The sequence below is a fragment of the Dermacentor andersoni genome, chromosome 1, assembly GCF_023375885.2.
Source record: "Dermacentor andersoni chromosome 1, qqDerAnde1_hic_scaffold, whole genome shotgun sequence".
In the NCBI taxonomy this organism is placed as follows: Eukaryota; Metazoa; Arthropoda; class Arachnida; order Ixodida; family Ixodidae; genus Dermacentor; species Dermacentor andersoni.
In genome coordinates, this window is record NC_092814.1 from 300,804,987 (window position 1) to 300,821,423 (window position 16,437).

At 42.8% G+C, this 16,437-nt stretch overlaps 1 protein-coding gene across 1 annotated transcript in view; it reads left to right on the forward strand.

Moving 5' to 3' along the window:
* The first annotated feature begins 392 nt into the window (after positions 1-392).
* Positions 393-16,437, forward strand: part of Tsc1 (tuberous sclerosis 1 protein hamartin) — a 106,894-nt gene continuing 90,849 nt past the window's right edge. The window contains exons 1-7 of the mRNA XM_050195503.2: positions 393-622; positions 747-862; positions 1,198-1,301; positions 2,766-2,915; positions 3,452-3,599; positions 3,944-4,110; positions 4,622-4,695. Of these exons, the coding sequence (XP_050051460.1) occupies positions 766-862; positions 1,198-1,301; positions 2,766-2,915; positions 3,452-3,599; positions 3,944-4,110; positions 4,622-4,695 (740 nt within the window). The 5' untranslated portion in view covers positions 393-622; positions 747-765. The remainder of the gene's footprint in view (positions 623-746; positions 863-1,197; positions 1,302-2,765; positions 2,916-3,451; positions 3,600-3,943; positions 4,111-4,621; positions 4,696-16,437) is intronic.

The following is a 16,437-nucleotide window of genomic DNA, read 5'->3' on the forward strand; positions in this document are numbered from 1 at the left end:
AATAAACATCACGTGACGCTTAATGCGGTTCTGTTGTTTCCACTTGTTTACAAATTAGTACGAATGATCAACGGTAAAGGCGCTATAGCACATGCAAAAGGAACCTAAATACGCTAGTATATCTCTATGAAGCTTGCTAGCACGTTTCGCTAAATCCTACCTCTACTTCTAGGCTCTGCTTGCGCAATAAAATTTAGTTTTACGCAGAAGTTTTCGCCTTTTCTTTGAATCACTAGGTAGCACGTAGAAAAGTTTACTTTTAATAATTTTAGCAAGTCACTGTGCTAGTTTATTCAACAATTTGTTTCAGCTTATTCTAAGACGTCAACTATTGCGCGGAATAATACGAATACAGTTAACATCTGGATCAAGAGGACTCTGGTGGTTTATACTCCCGCCACCACGGGAAGAGCAGAAGAGTAAGAAAAGGAGCGCATTTAGATGTACTTGGCTGGTTCGCTTGATGGGGGAAAAAAATGTTTTGCAGAGATTTTTGTGTGTATTTGCGATCGCTAGGGTACCGATTGCTCTGCTAGCATGTCTCGGGGCACTCCCGTCGCTTCAGCAGACGCCCACAATTACGGCACTTGACTACTTCGCCTGCTGTCACGATATGTAAAAGGTTATTTTGACTTTTTCGTTTTCGGAAACCTGGCGCCGACGGCTACTGGCACGTCCTACTGATCGTGTGGTGCATTGCATGTGGCCCAGCTGTTTGTAATGTGACCGTGCTTTTTCTCGTGCAGCGTGAACGACAACTAAGTCATGGCTCTTCCAGCAGAAGTATTCGCAAGCTTGGAATCATGCGACGGCTGCGACGTGGAGGAAATCAAACAACTTGTGAATGAGAGCCTTGCCAACAGTAGGCTACGTTTATTTTATTCTTTTGTACGCTGCCGTGCCGGTTGCCATTCTTACCAGATTATACTCTGTCCTTGTTTTCATTGCTATTTCAGGCTGGATGTGAGTGTACAGTCTTAATTTATTTATTTTCTGTTCTGTCGAGGCTTTTTTTCTTTCTTTCCCCGGCTCACGTGCGCCTAGTAGTTGCGAGGAGGAAAGAAATAGTTGGTATTTACTTGTCAAAGTTGCTGACAGTTTGTTTTCGTTAACTTTACCTTCATCGAAGTGGTTCGGTAGTCATTCCTAATGTGCAGAGTGCATTGAGTCGCGTTTGTTTTATTTTTCTGTCAACAGACAAAGATACATCAATTCTGTCCACCCTGGTTGAATACTACTTGACATCACGATCTCAGCGGTGTTTGGATGTCTTGGTCGCTATCAGGGAAACCAGTGCCAAGGTCTGTTATTTCATGCTTTATTTTATGAGTAAGCAACTAATTGCTTCGTTATTCCACTTGGCAACAACCCCGAATTCCACTTGTGATCCCATAACATGCTCTGTGCTTCCGTTTTTTGCTTCTGGAAAGCTTTTCATTCTTTATCCCCACAGTGGTGGAATGAAATTTGCCATCCACCTGATTGAAGCAGCACACTAAAAGTGATAGCTGATACAGGTTCTGCGAAAAACTAAACTTTGTGACCTAGGAAAAATTTCACCTTGTGTAGGCATCTAGCATGGGACCACTGCGAAATGGGTAGTCCCTTTACTCACCATGTTAACAGATGCCTGGGCTAGGCCAAATTAATTGACAAATAATTGATCTTGCAATTCAGAGCAATCAAATTGGCCTTTTGCTGTCACCTGCTAGCCTCTTGGTCAGCCCACTCAGTAGAAGAACTGCTCCAGATTAGTGGGAGTCTTGATTCTAGTTTCCAAACCAGCTAGAATTTTTGCCCGATTGTAAAGCTTGGTTCTTGAGGAGCCCATATGGTCTCTTCTTTGCAGCATTCGGCTATGATCAGATGGATTATAAATGCCTCTGTCGTGAAACTACCTACATCTGCGGTATTCCATGGAAATTATTTGTATCAATCAGTACATTTAGTGACAGACTAAGAATTCGGTACACCTCTGCCCACAAAACGGCACTGCAGCTGCTCTCTGTGCTGCAATGCCTAGTTCACAGCAGATGCCAATATCGAAAGAAGTTTGTCTCTGCTGTGCTGTCACGAAATCTGGCCCACATAACTGGCACACTGCACACTGTGCATCTTTACAAATTTCTTAGTTGGACAGCTGCATTGTTTTGCCTACATTCCTAGGTTGTTGCTAACTTTAGGGCACATTCAAACTGGCAATTGATGGAGGTTGTGCAACCGAATGCAACTGAAGGCAAGTACACCCTGCCCATCAGCACCCTGAAATGTCTCGCGATTGGTGCAGTCCACTTCTGCTCGCACCACTGCCTCATAAAATAAACGTCGTCATATTGTGGTGACCTGCTTCCACGTTACTTATTGGTTCAGCAGTGTTGGGACTGAAAAGCCAACACTGACCAGAGCTAAAAAATCCGGCAGAAAGTGACTTTCTGAAATTTACACTTTTTGACTCAAGCAACCATTTGCAACCAAGCCAATCATGTGGCCTCTGTGACTCGCTGATCTGAATGCTGCTTTAGAGTGACTAGGCCAGCTTTGCTGTCATTTCAGGCTCAATTAATGAACTGGGAGATCTTCGCGGCTACATTTGGTCTTTGAGCAACCTAACACTGTCTACCTGTTGTAGCGTTTGATTGCTGTAAGCAGATGGCAGATGTTGTTTTAATAAAACTTTGACCACTTTGTCCACAAAAGTTATTTCATTTATCTACTGGCACTGCACATATGGAGATGCAACCTCAGATGCACCTCTACTCTTTCAGGACCTGTTCGACAAGCTTCACGACTGTCTTAAAGGGAAGACAAGGCACAGTACACTTAAGCTAATCACCAATATTGTGCACAGGCAGCCACCTTGGCTTCATCACATCACAAGTCACAAGATTCTAAGTCACATCCTCACAGTCATAAGGGTGAGTGCAGTGTCACTGTGCATGTATATTTGTGGGAGGCATCTTTTATCGTAGTGTAAACTTAAACCATTTCAGGCATTGCAGGCTTCATAAAGGAAATATCTGCTGTTGACATTGATGCACTGATGTTGATAGAGCTGTTCATTGCAAGTTTGCAAAGAGTGTTAATACATCTAACCAACCACAGCGCATTTGAGATGGGAAAAGCTGCATTTTCTTCAGCCCTTTCTTTGTATGTTTTCTTGCAGCATTGTTTTTCTTGAAATATAAATGTATACAAATAAAGTTTGAAGTGGTTGGTGCCGTTACCCAACTTTATGAAATTTGTGTGGTTTCATGGTTGCACTGACTTGGCTTGTCTTCAGTAAGCAAAAGCTACAGATCATAATTGCTAAGTATGTAGTTTTGTTTACTGTTTCCCAAGTTGATTAAGATGGCAATGAGGTGACTGCCATGGATGACAGAACATCAGCATGCTTTGAATACATGTGCGAAAGTGTTTTTTCACCTTTTTATTTATGTTTGTGCCTTTCCAGAGTGATTCAGCACCAGTGCATATCATGCAGGCCAGCATGATAATTTTTAGTCTCATGCCGATGCTGCCTGTGCAGTTTGGAACCTCTGCTCTTGCAGACACTTTTGATGCTTTCTCAGTCCTGGCTGCACAGTGTACGAAGAGACCTAGTAAGCCAATTGTTTATTCTTTCAATTTGATTTTCCACTAAATTGTCTGCACTTTGAGATTTCGTTATTCCACTCGTCTTATTTTACTTTTGATTGGTTCAAGCCCTTTGTAGACTTTAGTGGTGTGGGCTTTCATGTGCCTTTATTTATTTATTTTTTCATCTCACTTAAAGGGGGCATGAAGTTGGCCACAAGCCCCGAAATGAAAGTGGCATTCCTGCGCTAACCTGTGGTACCGACATTGAGTGAAACTTGTTTCTCAAGAGCAATAACCAGGCTGCATGCACTTGTGTTTGTACTTACTCGCGCGCATGCATAGTAAAAAGTAAGCTCTCTGGTTTCAGGTCACATTCATGAAAGCCACCTGATGTACTTGAAGCTGAGTCTGCAGATTCTGTTCCAATACCTGTATGGCATGTACCCATGCAATTTTCTTGCCTACCTGCGTGGGTACTATGGCAGCCAGGACAACAGTCGTGAGAGGCTTACTGTTTACACCAAAACAATCCGGGTAAGGTTCCGAGATCACCAGGACATACTGCAGAATTACCAAGCCTTTGCTGGAAGTGACATTTAATTAGTTATTAGCACAGCTTTCATGTTGTGAGAGTCTTGCTGAAGCATGTACAGCCTACCAGTACTGGTGTAAACAGCCGCTGCATTTTTGCATCCTTTTGTCTGGTTATACCCATTGATTAAAAGAAGAAAGGTGTTAGTGCATTCAGGTCAGTTATACAGCTAGCAAATACCAAATGGTTGAGGTTCCGTTTCGTCATAGTAGCACTGCATCATACCTGCAAACACCTTCATGCTTGCCAGTGGTGGGAGGCCGAGGTCACATCTATTACGTCTGACCTCTTGTCATTTGGCCTCATTTTTCTCGGCCTCTCCAGACTGGCCCTGATGTAATTTGTGGCAGACATTTATGTGCTATACCCAGAACATCGTATTTGATGTCGGGTTTCAGTTGCGTCTTCCAAGCTGTGAGTTGACCTGGCAACTTTGTTCACGCTTTATTTCAGCCACTGCTACAAAGAACTCGTGTTCATCCCCTGCTAGTCACTGCTTCTAAAGATGCTGAGCTGAGTTCAGCGAGGTTTGTAGCCGGTTTCTATTATGTGCTCTTCTTTGTGTGTGCCCTTTGTAAAACAACGAATGCCTTAACATCTTTAATGTGACTCTTGGGCCTGTTGTATTTAGATTACATGTGTAATGAAAAGATACCAAACTTCATTAGTACAATGAAATGTTTGTGAATGCAAATTTAAAAAAGAGAAGAGGTAATGGGTAGCAAATTGCACCTTCTGTAATATGCCCCAAAAGGCCTCTTTATTGTATTTCAGTGGAAGAAGGCGACTTAGTCCAATCTCAAGCAGGCCACATTTCATCGCCGGAGAAAAACCCAGCCATTGTGTTTGGCTTACAAATGCGGAAGGGGTATTGGGGAAAGAGCGGCCTCCTCTTTCGCCTTGCCTCTAAGCCGACTTTCAATAGAATAATCAAGCAGATGTCTTTCTTTCCTTTCTTTAATGTGGTGGATGTAATAGCAAAACCATTGTTCGCACGTTCCGATCATGAAATTTCACATTTTATCTTGAGGAGTAGACGTAGGATAGATAAGGTACACAAACAAATTGTCTGGTGACAACACCTGTCTTGGTGTCAAAGGTCACTTATCCAAACAAAATAGCCCAGGATTCTTTTCACCCAATTTTTTTCAAGTCAACCAAATATTGCAGCGATGACACTTCAGGTTGTCACAACAGTTGAGATGTTTGAAGTGGCCGTTCTGTCATTCTTATTCGTCAGCCCTCATAGTTAATTGTGCTTAAGTAGCTATGTAAAGACCCATCTTTGCTTTTGCATATTTCGCTTGTATAAGTTCTGCCCCATGAGGTATGAGACATAGCTTAACCGTTCGCACATTTTGGATGCACAAAGCTCATCAGTGCAATCCTGGTTAATTTTGCTTTGTCTGCACTCATCTCGTTAACAGCAATAATCCTGTGTTAAAAAAGATTTAAACGAACCCAGTATGTCCACTCAGCACGGCCACTTATTTTTTCTTCTACTACATAGGCGACTGCAGTGCCAGCATGTGAAGTCTGCAGTTATTTCACTTCTTTTTTCTTACATAAATGTTGGCACTTTTTCAGCAGCTCGATGGCTGCGTTGATCCAGTCTTCCATGTTCGACCACATAAATAAATAGCAGCCATTTCTTCAGTGTTGGAGGGACGCATTTATTGTGGTCTTTGTTTTCCACTACATAGATGGCAGCACTTTGTCAGCATGTAAAGACTATGTCTTTAGAATCGCAAGTTTTTTATGGCTTTTGGCAGATTTTGAATAACGTCTGCCACTGACAGCCTGCACGTGAGTCGGGCTTGTGCAAGAAAGCCGCTGCTCGACTGTGACAGTGAAAGTGAGAGTGAAAGCGATGCACTGGAGTTGTGTTCTTTGAGCAAAGATGGTGATAATAATCTTCACGTTGCTTTTTCTACCGAAAGTGGTGATCAGAAAAGTAAAGATGACGTTGACTTGGCCTGACAGTGGGGCAGCATATTCACGCTTAAAACTTCAAGCAAATTTGGTTGGAAAAGCTTTAGAAGGGTTTTCGAGGGAGTGAAGTTGAAAAATAAGCCGTAATGAAAGAAAAGCAAATTAAGGTCACTTCTGGTCAAAGTAAATAACAAAGAAGCAGCAGCAGCAGCAGCTTGGAACATGAATGGCGGTATGCAGACTAACAGGAAGAGCAGAGCAGAGAGTGTGCTGATTTTTCATGCATAGAGCATGGAAATAGTGTGGCAACTATTGCACACAGTAACACATTTTCTTGGGTAAATTGGTTCATAACTGAGAAGGAAAAGCACAAATAAAACAAGGACAAGATGAGTGCACAGGACTGATGCTTATCGCATGCCACTCCTGTGTACTCGCTTTGTTTCTTTCATGCTACTGTTTTGCCTTCTCAGTTATTGAGCATGTTTCTTCTTTTTATTTTCCAAGCATGTCGTGTGAAAGATGGTAAGAGAAAAGTGAATGAATGAGTCTGTAGTAGAGAATTGTAAAATGCAGCTGGGAGTGTCGGGAATGTATAGATATGGAACACGCAGAATGAAAAGACATTACTTTCTTAAGGGAAATAAATTAAGCTTTAATGATTTGTTCACGTGAACCACAAATCTCGAAGGGCCCCTCACCAGGTCTGGCGTTTTTGAGCTGACAAATGCAGTGCATGCAATGTGCGCTCACGATCGTGTCTGCTAAGAATTGCATCACTACGCGCTGTAGAAAGAACTAAAATTTCAAACCAAACGCCGTTTGCCCTTCTTGGGCGCCACACTTCAAGACAGATGGATGACGTATATCGGAAAGGGTGCCTACCTTCATGTATATGCTGCGACGTCGCTCGTAGTGACACGTGGCACTTCGATAATTATTCAAGGCAACATCTGTTATTTGTGTAATCTGTTGCTTCAATAGATGAATTAAAGTTTAGAGAAATAATAATATGCACATACCGAATGTCTACATGCTTTTCTTTTACCTTGCACTGCAGCAAGAGAGATGTACTTCCGATTCATATGCTTGTTCCCATGCCATGCGGTCGCACACGCAGAGAGCCAAACTGTCATTTTCTGCCGTGTTCCAGCACACGATCATGCTCTGTGATCTGCTTGCATCTGCCTCAGTGTTCGTGTAGCACTGACTTATACTGCTAGTCAGGTGTTCTTGTGCACAGCGCTCAATATTGTGTGCTGCACAAAACCAACCTCCAACTCCAGTATGGAAGAACGCAGGGGAGGAACTTTGCTTACGGAGGCTAGACGGCGCAAGTGGAGAGAGTGTCCGTGTTGGCAGCGACGCTCGCCTTGTGAAATCATGGGTTTGCGGCACTGAAATATTTCTATCTCGGCTATTAATGAACCAATTTGAAAAATTATTGCAGTAGATCACTCCCAAAAGGGCACGTAACTTCCAGCGTATAGCCAAAATTTGCTATGTGGCCTGGTGAGGGGCCCTTCAAGGGCCAATAGTATAAATGCAGGGAGAAGCAACATTAACAAGCTTGGTTGCACTAGCCGCCACTCTCCATTTCAGAGGCATTGCTAATAAAAATCCACCCGCCGTGGTTGCTCAGTGGCTATGGTGTTAGGCTGCTGAGCATGAGGTCGCGGGATCGTATCCCGGCCATGGCGGCCGCATTTCAATGAGGGCGAGATGCGAAAACACCCATGCACTTAAATTTAGGTGCACGTTAAAGAACCCCAGGTGGTCGAAATTTCAGGAGTCCTCCACTACGGCGTGCCTCATAATCAGAAAGTGGTTTTGGCACGTAAAACTCCATAATTTATTTATTTTAATAAAAATCCGTCCGTTCAGTCTACCTTTTATTGCAGTTGTCAACTGCATTGCCAACCTAATAGTAGCTGGGCAGTCTTTTTTTTCTTTTTTTTTTTTTCGGAAAAAAAAATACGCTACTCAAGAATTTTAGTACTATGATACGGTTAGCGACAGTGTCACAAGATCCCACACGCTCTGCTGGTGCTCCCAGAAATGTATCTATTTCTCGCTATGTGCCTGTGCTAAGTATACATCTACGCTAAGCTAAAAAGCACTCATAGTGTGATGTGGCGTTAAGTCAGGGAATTTCTCAGGCATTGTGCTGCGTCAGAGTAACAAGCATAAGCGCAGCGTTGCATACTGTTCTTTCTTATTGCATTGTGAATCCTTGACTCAGCCAGTTTATCATTGCTAGCTTGAAAGAGACTGGTACTGCACTGGTGGCTTTGCTTGATTTGTAATCCAGAACTGTTTTATTCATAGAGTGACAACCCTGTTAATGTTTTCCTCTGACCCGCTGTGGTTGCTTAGTGGCTACGGTGTTGGGCTGCTAAGCACGAGATCGTGGGATCGAATCCCGGCCATGGCGGCCGCTCTGGCGAGGGGGGGGCGAAATGCGAAAACACCCGTGTACATAGATTTAGGTGCACTTTAAAGAACCCCAGGTGGTCAAAATTTCCGGAGCCACCCACTACGGCGTGCCTCATAATCAGAAAGTGGTTTTGGCACGTAAAACCCCATAATTTAATTTTTAATTTTAAATGTTTTCCTCTGCTGGAGTGTGATTTTAGTACAAATTTCATAAAGTTATAAAGAACATAATGTTCGTACTTGTCACCACATACATATATTAGGCTTTGAGTACTTTAGTTACATATTCATACCTGCTTAATGATCGCCTGGGCTAATGAAACACTAAATAGCACATTTGAAATCACTGTATAGAGTACTTTTACTCATTATTATTGACAGAGTAAGGACAGCAAAAAGTGTGCCTTTGCAGGCCTACAGTGAAACAGTGCTTTGTGCACCACTTTACTGCTGAAGTCAACTGATGCCTCAACTGACGTACCAGTTGCACAAGGTATTTGAGGACACTGCTTTGAATCACCATAGATATTACCATTCTCATTCCATCTTTCTAGGTGCTTAACATCATCTACAACTACCCCTCTGTCACATATGTAGTGCATTTATTCCAGGGTATCAATGCTTGTATAAATTTTCAGCCTGATGCTGGAAATGAAGCTGTATGTTCCCATAGTCACCTTACATGCCAACCACAATGACATGGAGATTGCCACCATGATGAATGTTGTAAAAAGGTTTGTTGTCTGGGTGAGGCAAGATTTTGTGGCCAATTATAATCTGTGATAAGGGCAATTAAGTTCTGCCAGTGGTCAGGTGACTGTTCAATCTCTGCAGCAGGTGGATGTCATGGTGAGCAATAACTTTGAAAAACGAGTCATAGCCATTGTGTGGCAGCTGCAAGTGGCAGAGTCAACAAGCTTCCTGGGTATGATTTCTGTAGGCGCCACTCGTAAGTTATGGATTTGCTTGTGGCCACAGAACCTGTGCTGCCCAAAAATGTCTGGTTGCGAACTTCTGCGGCCATGTTGCCTTCAATATGGCATCCTAGTTCCGAATATCTAAAACTGTATGCTGCTATGTATGGTCGGTGTCATTGAGAGAGTCTAACAAATAGCTACACAAAGATTCATCATCAGCCTGGTTACGCCCACTGCAGGGCAAAGGCCTCTCCCATACTTCTCCAACTACCCCGGTGATGTACTAATTGTGGCCATGTTGTCCCTGCAAACTTCTTAATCTCATCCGCCCTCCTAACTTTCTGCCACCCCCTGCTACGCTTCCCTTCCCTTGGAATCCAGTCTGTAACCCTTAATGACCATCGATTATCTTCCCTCCTCATTACGTGACCTGCCCATGCCCATTTCTTTTTCTTGATTTCAACTAAGATGTCATTAACTCGCGTTTGTTCCCTCACCCAATCTGCTCTTTTCTTATCCCTTAAAGTTACACCCATCATTCTTCTTTCCATAGCTCATTGTGTCGTCCTCAATTTAAGCAGAACCCCTTTCGTAAGCCTCCAGGTTTCTGTCCCGTAGGTGAGTACTGGTATGACACAGCTATTATACTCTTTTCTCTTGAGGGATAATGGCAACCTGCTGTTCATGATCTGAGAATGCCTGCCAAACACACCCCAGCCAATTCTTATTCTTCTGATTATTTCAGTCTCATGATCCGGATCCGTGGTCACTACCTGCCCTAAGTAGATGTATTTCCTTACCACTTCCAGTGCCTCGCTACCTATCGTAAAGTGCTGTTCTCTTCCAAGACTGTTAAACATTATTAATCAAAAGACTAGCGCAAATAACAGGGACACAGACAGAGAAGACAGGACGAGCGCTAATTAGCGCTCGTCCTGTCGTCTTCTCTGTCTGTGTCCCTGTTATTTGCGCTAGTCTTTTGATTAATGATGACACACCAACTAGCTCAGCTTTCTGCCTTGATTGTTAAACATTAGTTTAGTTTTCTGCAGATTAATTTTTAGACCCACCCTTCTGCTTTGCCCCTCCAGGTCAGTGAGCATGCATTGCAATTGGTCCCCTGAGTTACTAAGCAAGGCAATATCATCAGCGAATCTCAAGTTACTAAGGTATTCTCCATTAACTCTTATCCCCAATTCTTCCCACTCCAGGTCTCTGAATACCTCCTGTAAACACGCTGTGAATAGCATTGGAGAGATCGTATCTCCTTGCCTGACGCCTTTCTTTATTGGGATTTTGTTGCTTTCTTTATGGAGGACTACGGTGGCTGTGGAGCCGCTATAGATATCTTTCAGTATTTTTACATACCGCTCGTCTACACCCTGATTCCGTGGTGCCTCCATAACTGCTGAGGTTTCGACTGAATCAAACGCTTTTTCGTAATCAATGAAAGCTATATATAAGGGTTGGTTATATTCCGCACATTTCTCCATCACCTGATTGATAGTGTGAATATGGTCTATTGTTGGGTAGCCTTTACGGAATCCTGCCTGGTCCTTTGGTTGACAGAAGTCTAAGGTGTTCCTGATTCTATTTTCGATTACCTTAGTAAATACTTTGTAGGCAATGGACAGTAAGCTGATCGGTCTATAATTTTTCAAGTCTTTGGCGACCCCTTTCTTAAGGATTAGGATTATGTTAGCGTTCTTCCAAGATTCCGGTACGCTCGAGGTCATGAGGCATTGTGTATACGAGGTGGGACTCAAAAAAAAAAAAAAAACGAGACTGGTCCAATAACTTATTGTACTTACTGAATCGGCTCTCTGTGACATTATCACCTTCAAAGTAGTCCCCTTCAGCATTCACACACTTCTGCATTCGGTGCTGCCATTGCTGGTAACAGTTCTGGAACGAGGTTTTCGGAAGGCCCTTCAGGAGATTCTCTGTTTTTGCCTCAACCTCTTCAACTGAGTAAAATCGCTTCCCTTTAAGCAAGATTTCACTTTAGGAAGGATAACAAAGTTGCATGGAGCCAAATCAGGTGAATAAGGAGGATGTCCCGTCACAGTAATGTTTTTGCTGGTCAGAAACTGCTTGACAGATAGGGCCATGTGAGCGGGTGCATCGTCCTGGTGCAACAGCCATCCATCACTCCACAACTGTGACCTTTCTTTCCTAATTTTTTCATGAAGTCTTTTTAGTACTTCAATATAGTAGTGTTGATTAACAGTCTGACCACTGGGAACCCACTCAATCATTACAATTCCATTAATGTTGAAGAAGACAATTAACATTGCCTTGAATTTTGATTTTGACATGCATGCTTTTTTGGGTCTTGGGGATCCTGGAGACTTCCACTGCATTGACTGGCGCTTACCTTCTAGGTCATAGGTAAAAATACATGTCTCATCACATGTTACAACAGATTCCAACAAATTTGGCTCGTTTGCAATGGGTTCTAACATGTCCACACACGTCTTTATGGCACTGTTTTTGGTCAACGGACAGAACTTTTGGAACAACCTTTGCACAATTCTTCCTCATGTGTAATTCATCCGTTAAAATGCGTCGAACAGCTTCCATATCCTAGTGAACCAACTCCGCCACTGCACGAACATTTAATCTTCGGTCACCACTGATCACATCATGAACTTTGGCAATGTTTTGGTCTGTAATCGTTGACCTTGGGCGCCCAGCACATTGATCATCTTCACCACTGTCCCTTCCCCCTGAAAACCGCTTATGCCATTCAAACACATGTGCACGAGACAAAGTTACATCTCCATAAGCCTCGGTTATTATTTGAAATGTTCCGTGGCTAATTTCTCAAGTTTCACAAGAACCTTGATGTTGATTCGCTGTTCGCTTTTTGCATCAGACATTTTTCTGGCAGAATGCAGTTGCACATGTTCACTCAATGACACAGCACTCCCAACTGGCGGGATCGGTTCCGTCGAAACTGGGCGCATGAATAGAGGAGGTGTGTGGGATTACGTCAGCAAAACAGTTGTTGCCAACTCCACTCTTTTTTTAAGCTACACACTTAGTGTCGTTTCTTTTGTGTCACACCTCGTACAGGGTGGCCAGTTTTTCTAGAACAATGTGCCCACCGTCCTTCAACAAATCTGCTGTTACCTGATCCTCCCCAGCTGCCTTCCCCCTTTGCATAGCTCCCAAGGCGTTCTTTACTTCTTCCGGCGTTACTTGTGGGATTTCAGATTCCTCTAGACTATTCTCACTCACATTATCGTGATGGGGCTACTGGTACTGTATAAATGTCTATAGAACTCCTCAGCCACTTGAACTATCTCATTCATATTAGTAATGATATTGCCGGCTTTGTCTCTTAACGCACACATCTGATTCTTGCCTATTCCTAGTTTCTTCTTCACTGCTTTTAGGCTTCCTCCGTTCCTGAGAGCATGTTCAATTCTATCCATATTATAGTTCCTTATGTCAGCTGTCTTACGCTTGTTCATTAACTTAGAAAGTTTTGCCAGTTCTATTCTAGCTGTAGGGTTAGATGCTTTCATGCATTGGCCTTTCTTGATGAGATCTTTCGTCTCCTGCGATAGCTTACTGGTAGCCTGTCTAACGGAGTTACCACCGACTTCTATTCATCATCATCAGCCTGGTTAAGCCCACTGCAGGGCAAAGGCCTCTCCCATACTTCTCCAACTACCCCGGTCATGTACTAATTGTGGCCATGTCGTCCCTGCAAACTTCTTAATCTTTTATTGCACACTCCGTAATGATGCCCATAAGATTGTCGTTCATTGCTTCAACATTAAGGTCCTCTTCCTGAGTTAATGCCGAATACCTGTTCTGTAGCTTGATCCGGGATTCCTCTAGTTTCCCTCTTACCGCTGACTCATTGATTGGCTTCTTATGTACCAGTTTCTTCCGTTCCCTCCTCAAGTCTAGGCTAATTCGAGTTCTACCATCCTATGGTCACTGCAGCGCACCTTGCCAAGCACATCCACATCTTGTATGATGCCAGGGTTAGCGCACAGTATGAAGACTATTTCATTTCTAGTCCCGCCATTCGGGCTCCTCCATGTCCACTTTCGGTTATCCCGCTTGCGGAAGAAGGTATTCATTACCCGCATATTATTCTGTTCTGCAAACTCTACTAATAACTCTCCCCTGCTATTCCTAGAGCCTATGCCATATTCCCCCACTGACTTGTCTCCAGCCTGCTTCTTGCCTACCTGGCATTGAAGTCGCCCATCAGTATAGTGTATTTTGTTTTGACTTTACCCATTGCCGATTCCACATCTTCATAGAAGCTTTCGACTTCCTGGTCATTATGAGTGGATGTAGAGGCGTAGACCTCTACGACCTTCAATTTGTACCTCTTATTAAGTTTCACAACAAGACCTGCCACGCTCTCGTTAATGCTATAGAATTCCTGTATATTACCAGCTATATCCTTATTAATCGGGAATCCGACTCCTAGTTCTCGTCTCTCCGCTAAGCCCCGGTAGCACAGGACGTGCCCGCTTTTTAGCACTGTATATGCTTTTTTTGTCCTCCTAACCTCACTGAGCCCTATTATATCCCATTTACTACCCTCTAATTCCTCCAATAGCACTGCTAGACTTGCCTCACTAGATAACGTTCTAACGTTAAACGTTGCCAGGTTCAGATCCCAATGGCGGCCTGTCCGCCATTGGAATTTATATCCTCCTATATGAACCTCCTATGAACCTATTGGAACCTCCTATATGAATACAACAAAGATTAACACTCACTAAAGCCTGCTATTGTGGAATTGCTGCCCAACATATGCACTGTCTGCTCCGATTATATAGACATTACCGAAGCCAAATTCAGCCAATAATTGAGGCTGAAGGTAGTGTTATTTAACAGTCTTATAAAAAAGCAGCAAAAGAGACGCTGCAAAATATTTAGAACGAGTATACTGAACCTTGTCTGTCGCCATGTGTCCTCAAATACCTTGCGCACCCGGTAGGTTCTCACTGCTAGCTAGGTACACTGTTAACTGTGATGTAGGTTAAGTGTTAGCAGCAGTGCACCAGTGCATTGTTTTAAACACCTTCAGGTCTGTATATTTCTTTCTTCTATACAGATCCATTAACTCGTGTTCTAGAAGCGTACTGTCCAGCGTCTTAGCCAGCAGTGTCAATAACGCAGCTCACAGAGCCCAAAACTGTTCACAGCAGGCATCAGTGTTAGCTGTTATGAGGCCTTTAGGTCTTCGTCTGTGCACTTTACATGAAAATTGAAGCAAAGGGTGGATATTTCAGTCGCACTGAAAGAGAAGCAAGGGATGGGTATTTCAGTCAGACTTCCTTCTTATTGACCTGCTGTCTTATCGTTTTTGTTTTATGTGTAAGTGCTTAGTTTAGTGTGTAAAGGGGCTGCTTTACTTGATGCAGCTTGTGTAATATCCCCTTCAGGTGCCAGTTCTCTCTATTGAAAAATTTAGCATCACCTTTCTTGTGCCGTGGGAATAATGAAAACTACAGCTGCAGAACAAATTAGGAACTTTCAATCTTGAGTGAGTTTTCTCAAGTTTACAAAATGTGAACTTCATGGGGAGAACTCGTTAGAGTAGGGGTGTGCAAATATTCGAAAATTTCGCATATCGAATATTATATTTTTAATATTCATATTCGATTAAAAAACTAGGTAGTTGAAAATCTTCGGATATTGGGTTGGATACGGATATTCGAAACAAATCGTATATATTGCTGGCTGTGCGGGAGCAAACGTGGTTCTTAGCGTTTGTTTCTATCTATGAAAGTGTCTGATTTAGAGCTGAAGCTTGCACTAATTTCACGCTGCTCGCAAAATTTTGCCTGTAAAGTATGCTTAGCCACTGGGCATATAAGCTATGCAGGAAAGCCAGCCTCTCAGTAGCAAGGGGCACGAGTTTGCAGGTTCCACCTCCAGTCCTGAGCTTATTGCTTGACAGCAAATGCGATGAGTCACGGCTGGTAGAGGGTCAAATGCCTCTGAGATAACAGGAAATTGATGCGGTATAATAAGGAACAGGTTGGCGAGAACCGACGATTAGCAGAAATTACACATTTTTTCAAAGCTAACATGAGCCAAATACACAATCTTTTAGTGCAACAGCTTACTAGTTTAATTTTTTACCAATGACAATGTAACTGCAATGTTCCAGCATGTTAAAACAAACCAACTTGCTAAGAAATACATGTGCATATCCATATTCAATATTCAATTCAATATTTGATGCCAAGTATTTGTATGATATTTGCACACCCCTGCTTTATAGGAACAATATCATAACTTTATTTAATGCTTTTGAATTTGATGCACTACCTTGATGTGCACAGTTGTGCACATATAGTGCCTGAAGGGGCTATCACCACTGCTGAAATGTTTAGATTCTCCTTTCCCATACACATGTCAACAAACTTAAGGTTTTCTTGTTTGTGTGCTGGAAATGTACCATTGGTGAACTTTGACAGTGATGCACGCAAATTATGGCAGAAAGAAAAGGGCACGTGACATGTATCTCCTGTCAAAGAAAGCGTAATAGTACACTCGCTAGCAAAAGTGAGACCAATGGTGGTGCCACACAAAAGAAAATTCTGCTTCACAGGCCTGGCCAGCCTACATGTGTGTTTCACTAATGAACTTTAGTGAAACAATTCCATGTTGCAGAACTGTTGTAGGAGACATTTTAATTTTTACTGCTGTCGTGCTTTCCAAACATTCGCCTGTACAATACAAAGGGCGAAAATAATGTAATCATTCCCCTAACGCAATGTTACATTTATGCTTGTGATAATGCAGCCAAGTCTTCGGGTATGAGATGCTGCAACTTCATTTTCCATTGCTGAACCTTGGATGAGTTGCTATACGTGTCACTTCAGATACACAAAGCTGTGTGTTTCAGCGTGAGAGCCTAGCCAGCTGTGTCTCAACTTTCTATGTTGCTGTAGAGTAAGCTTTTACTGCAGTGTAGAGAAACTGAGAATGTAATTT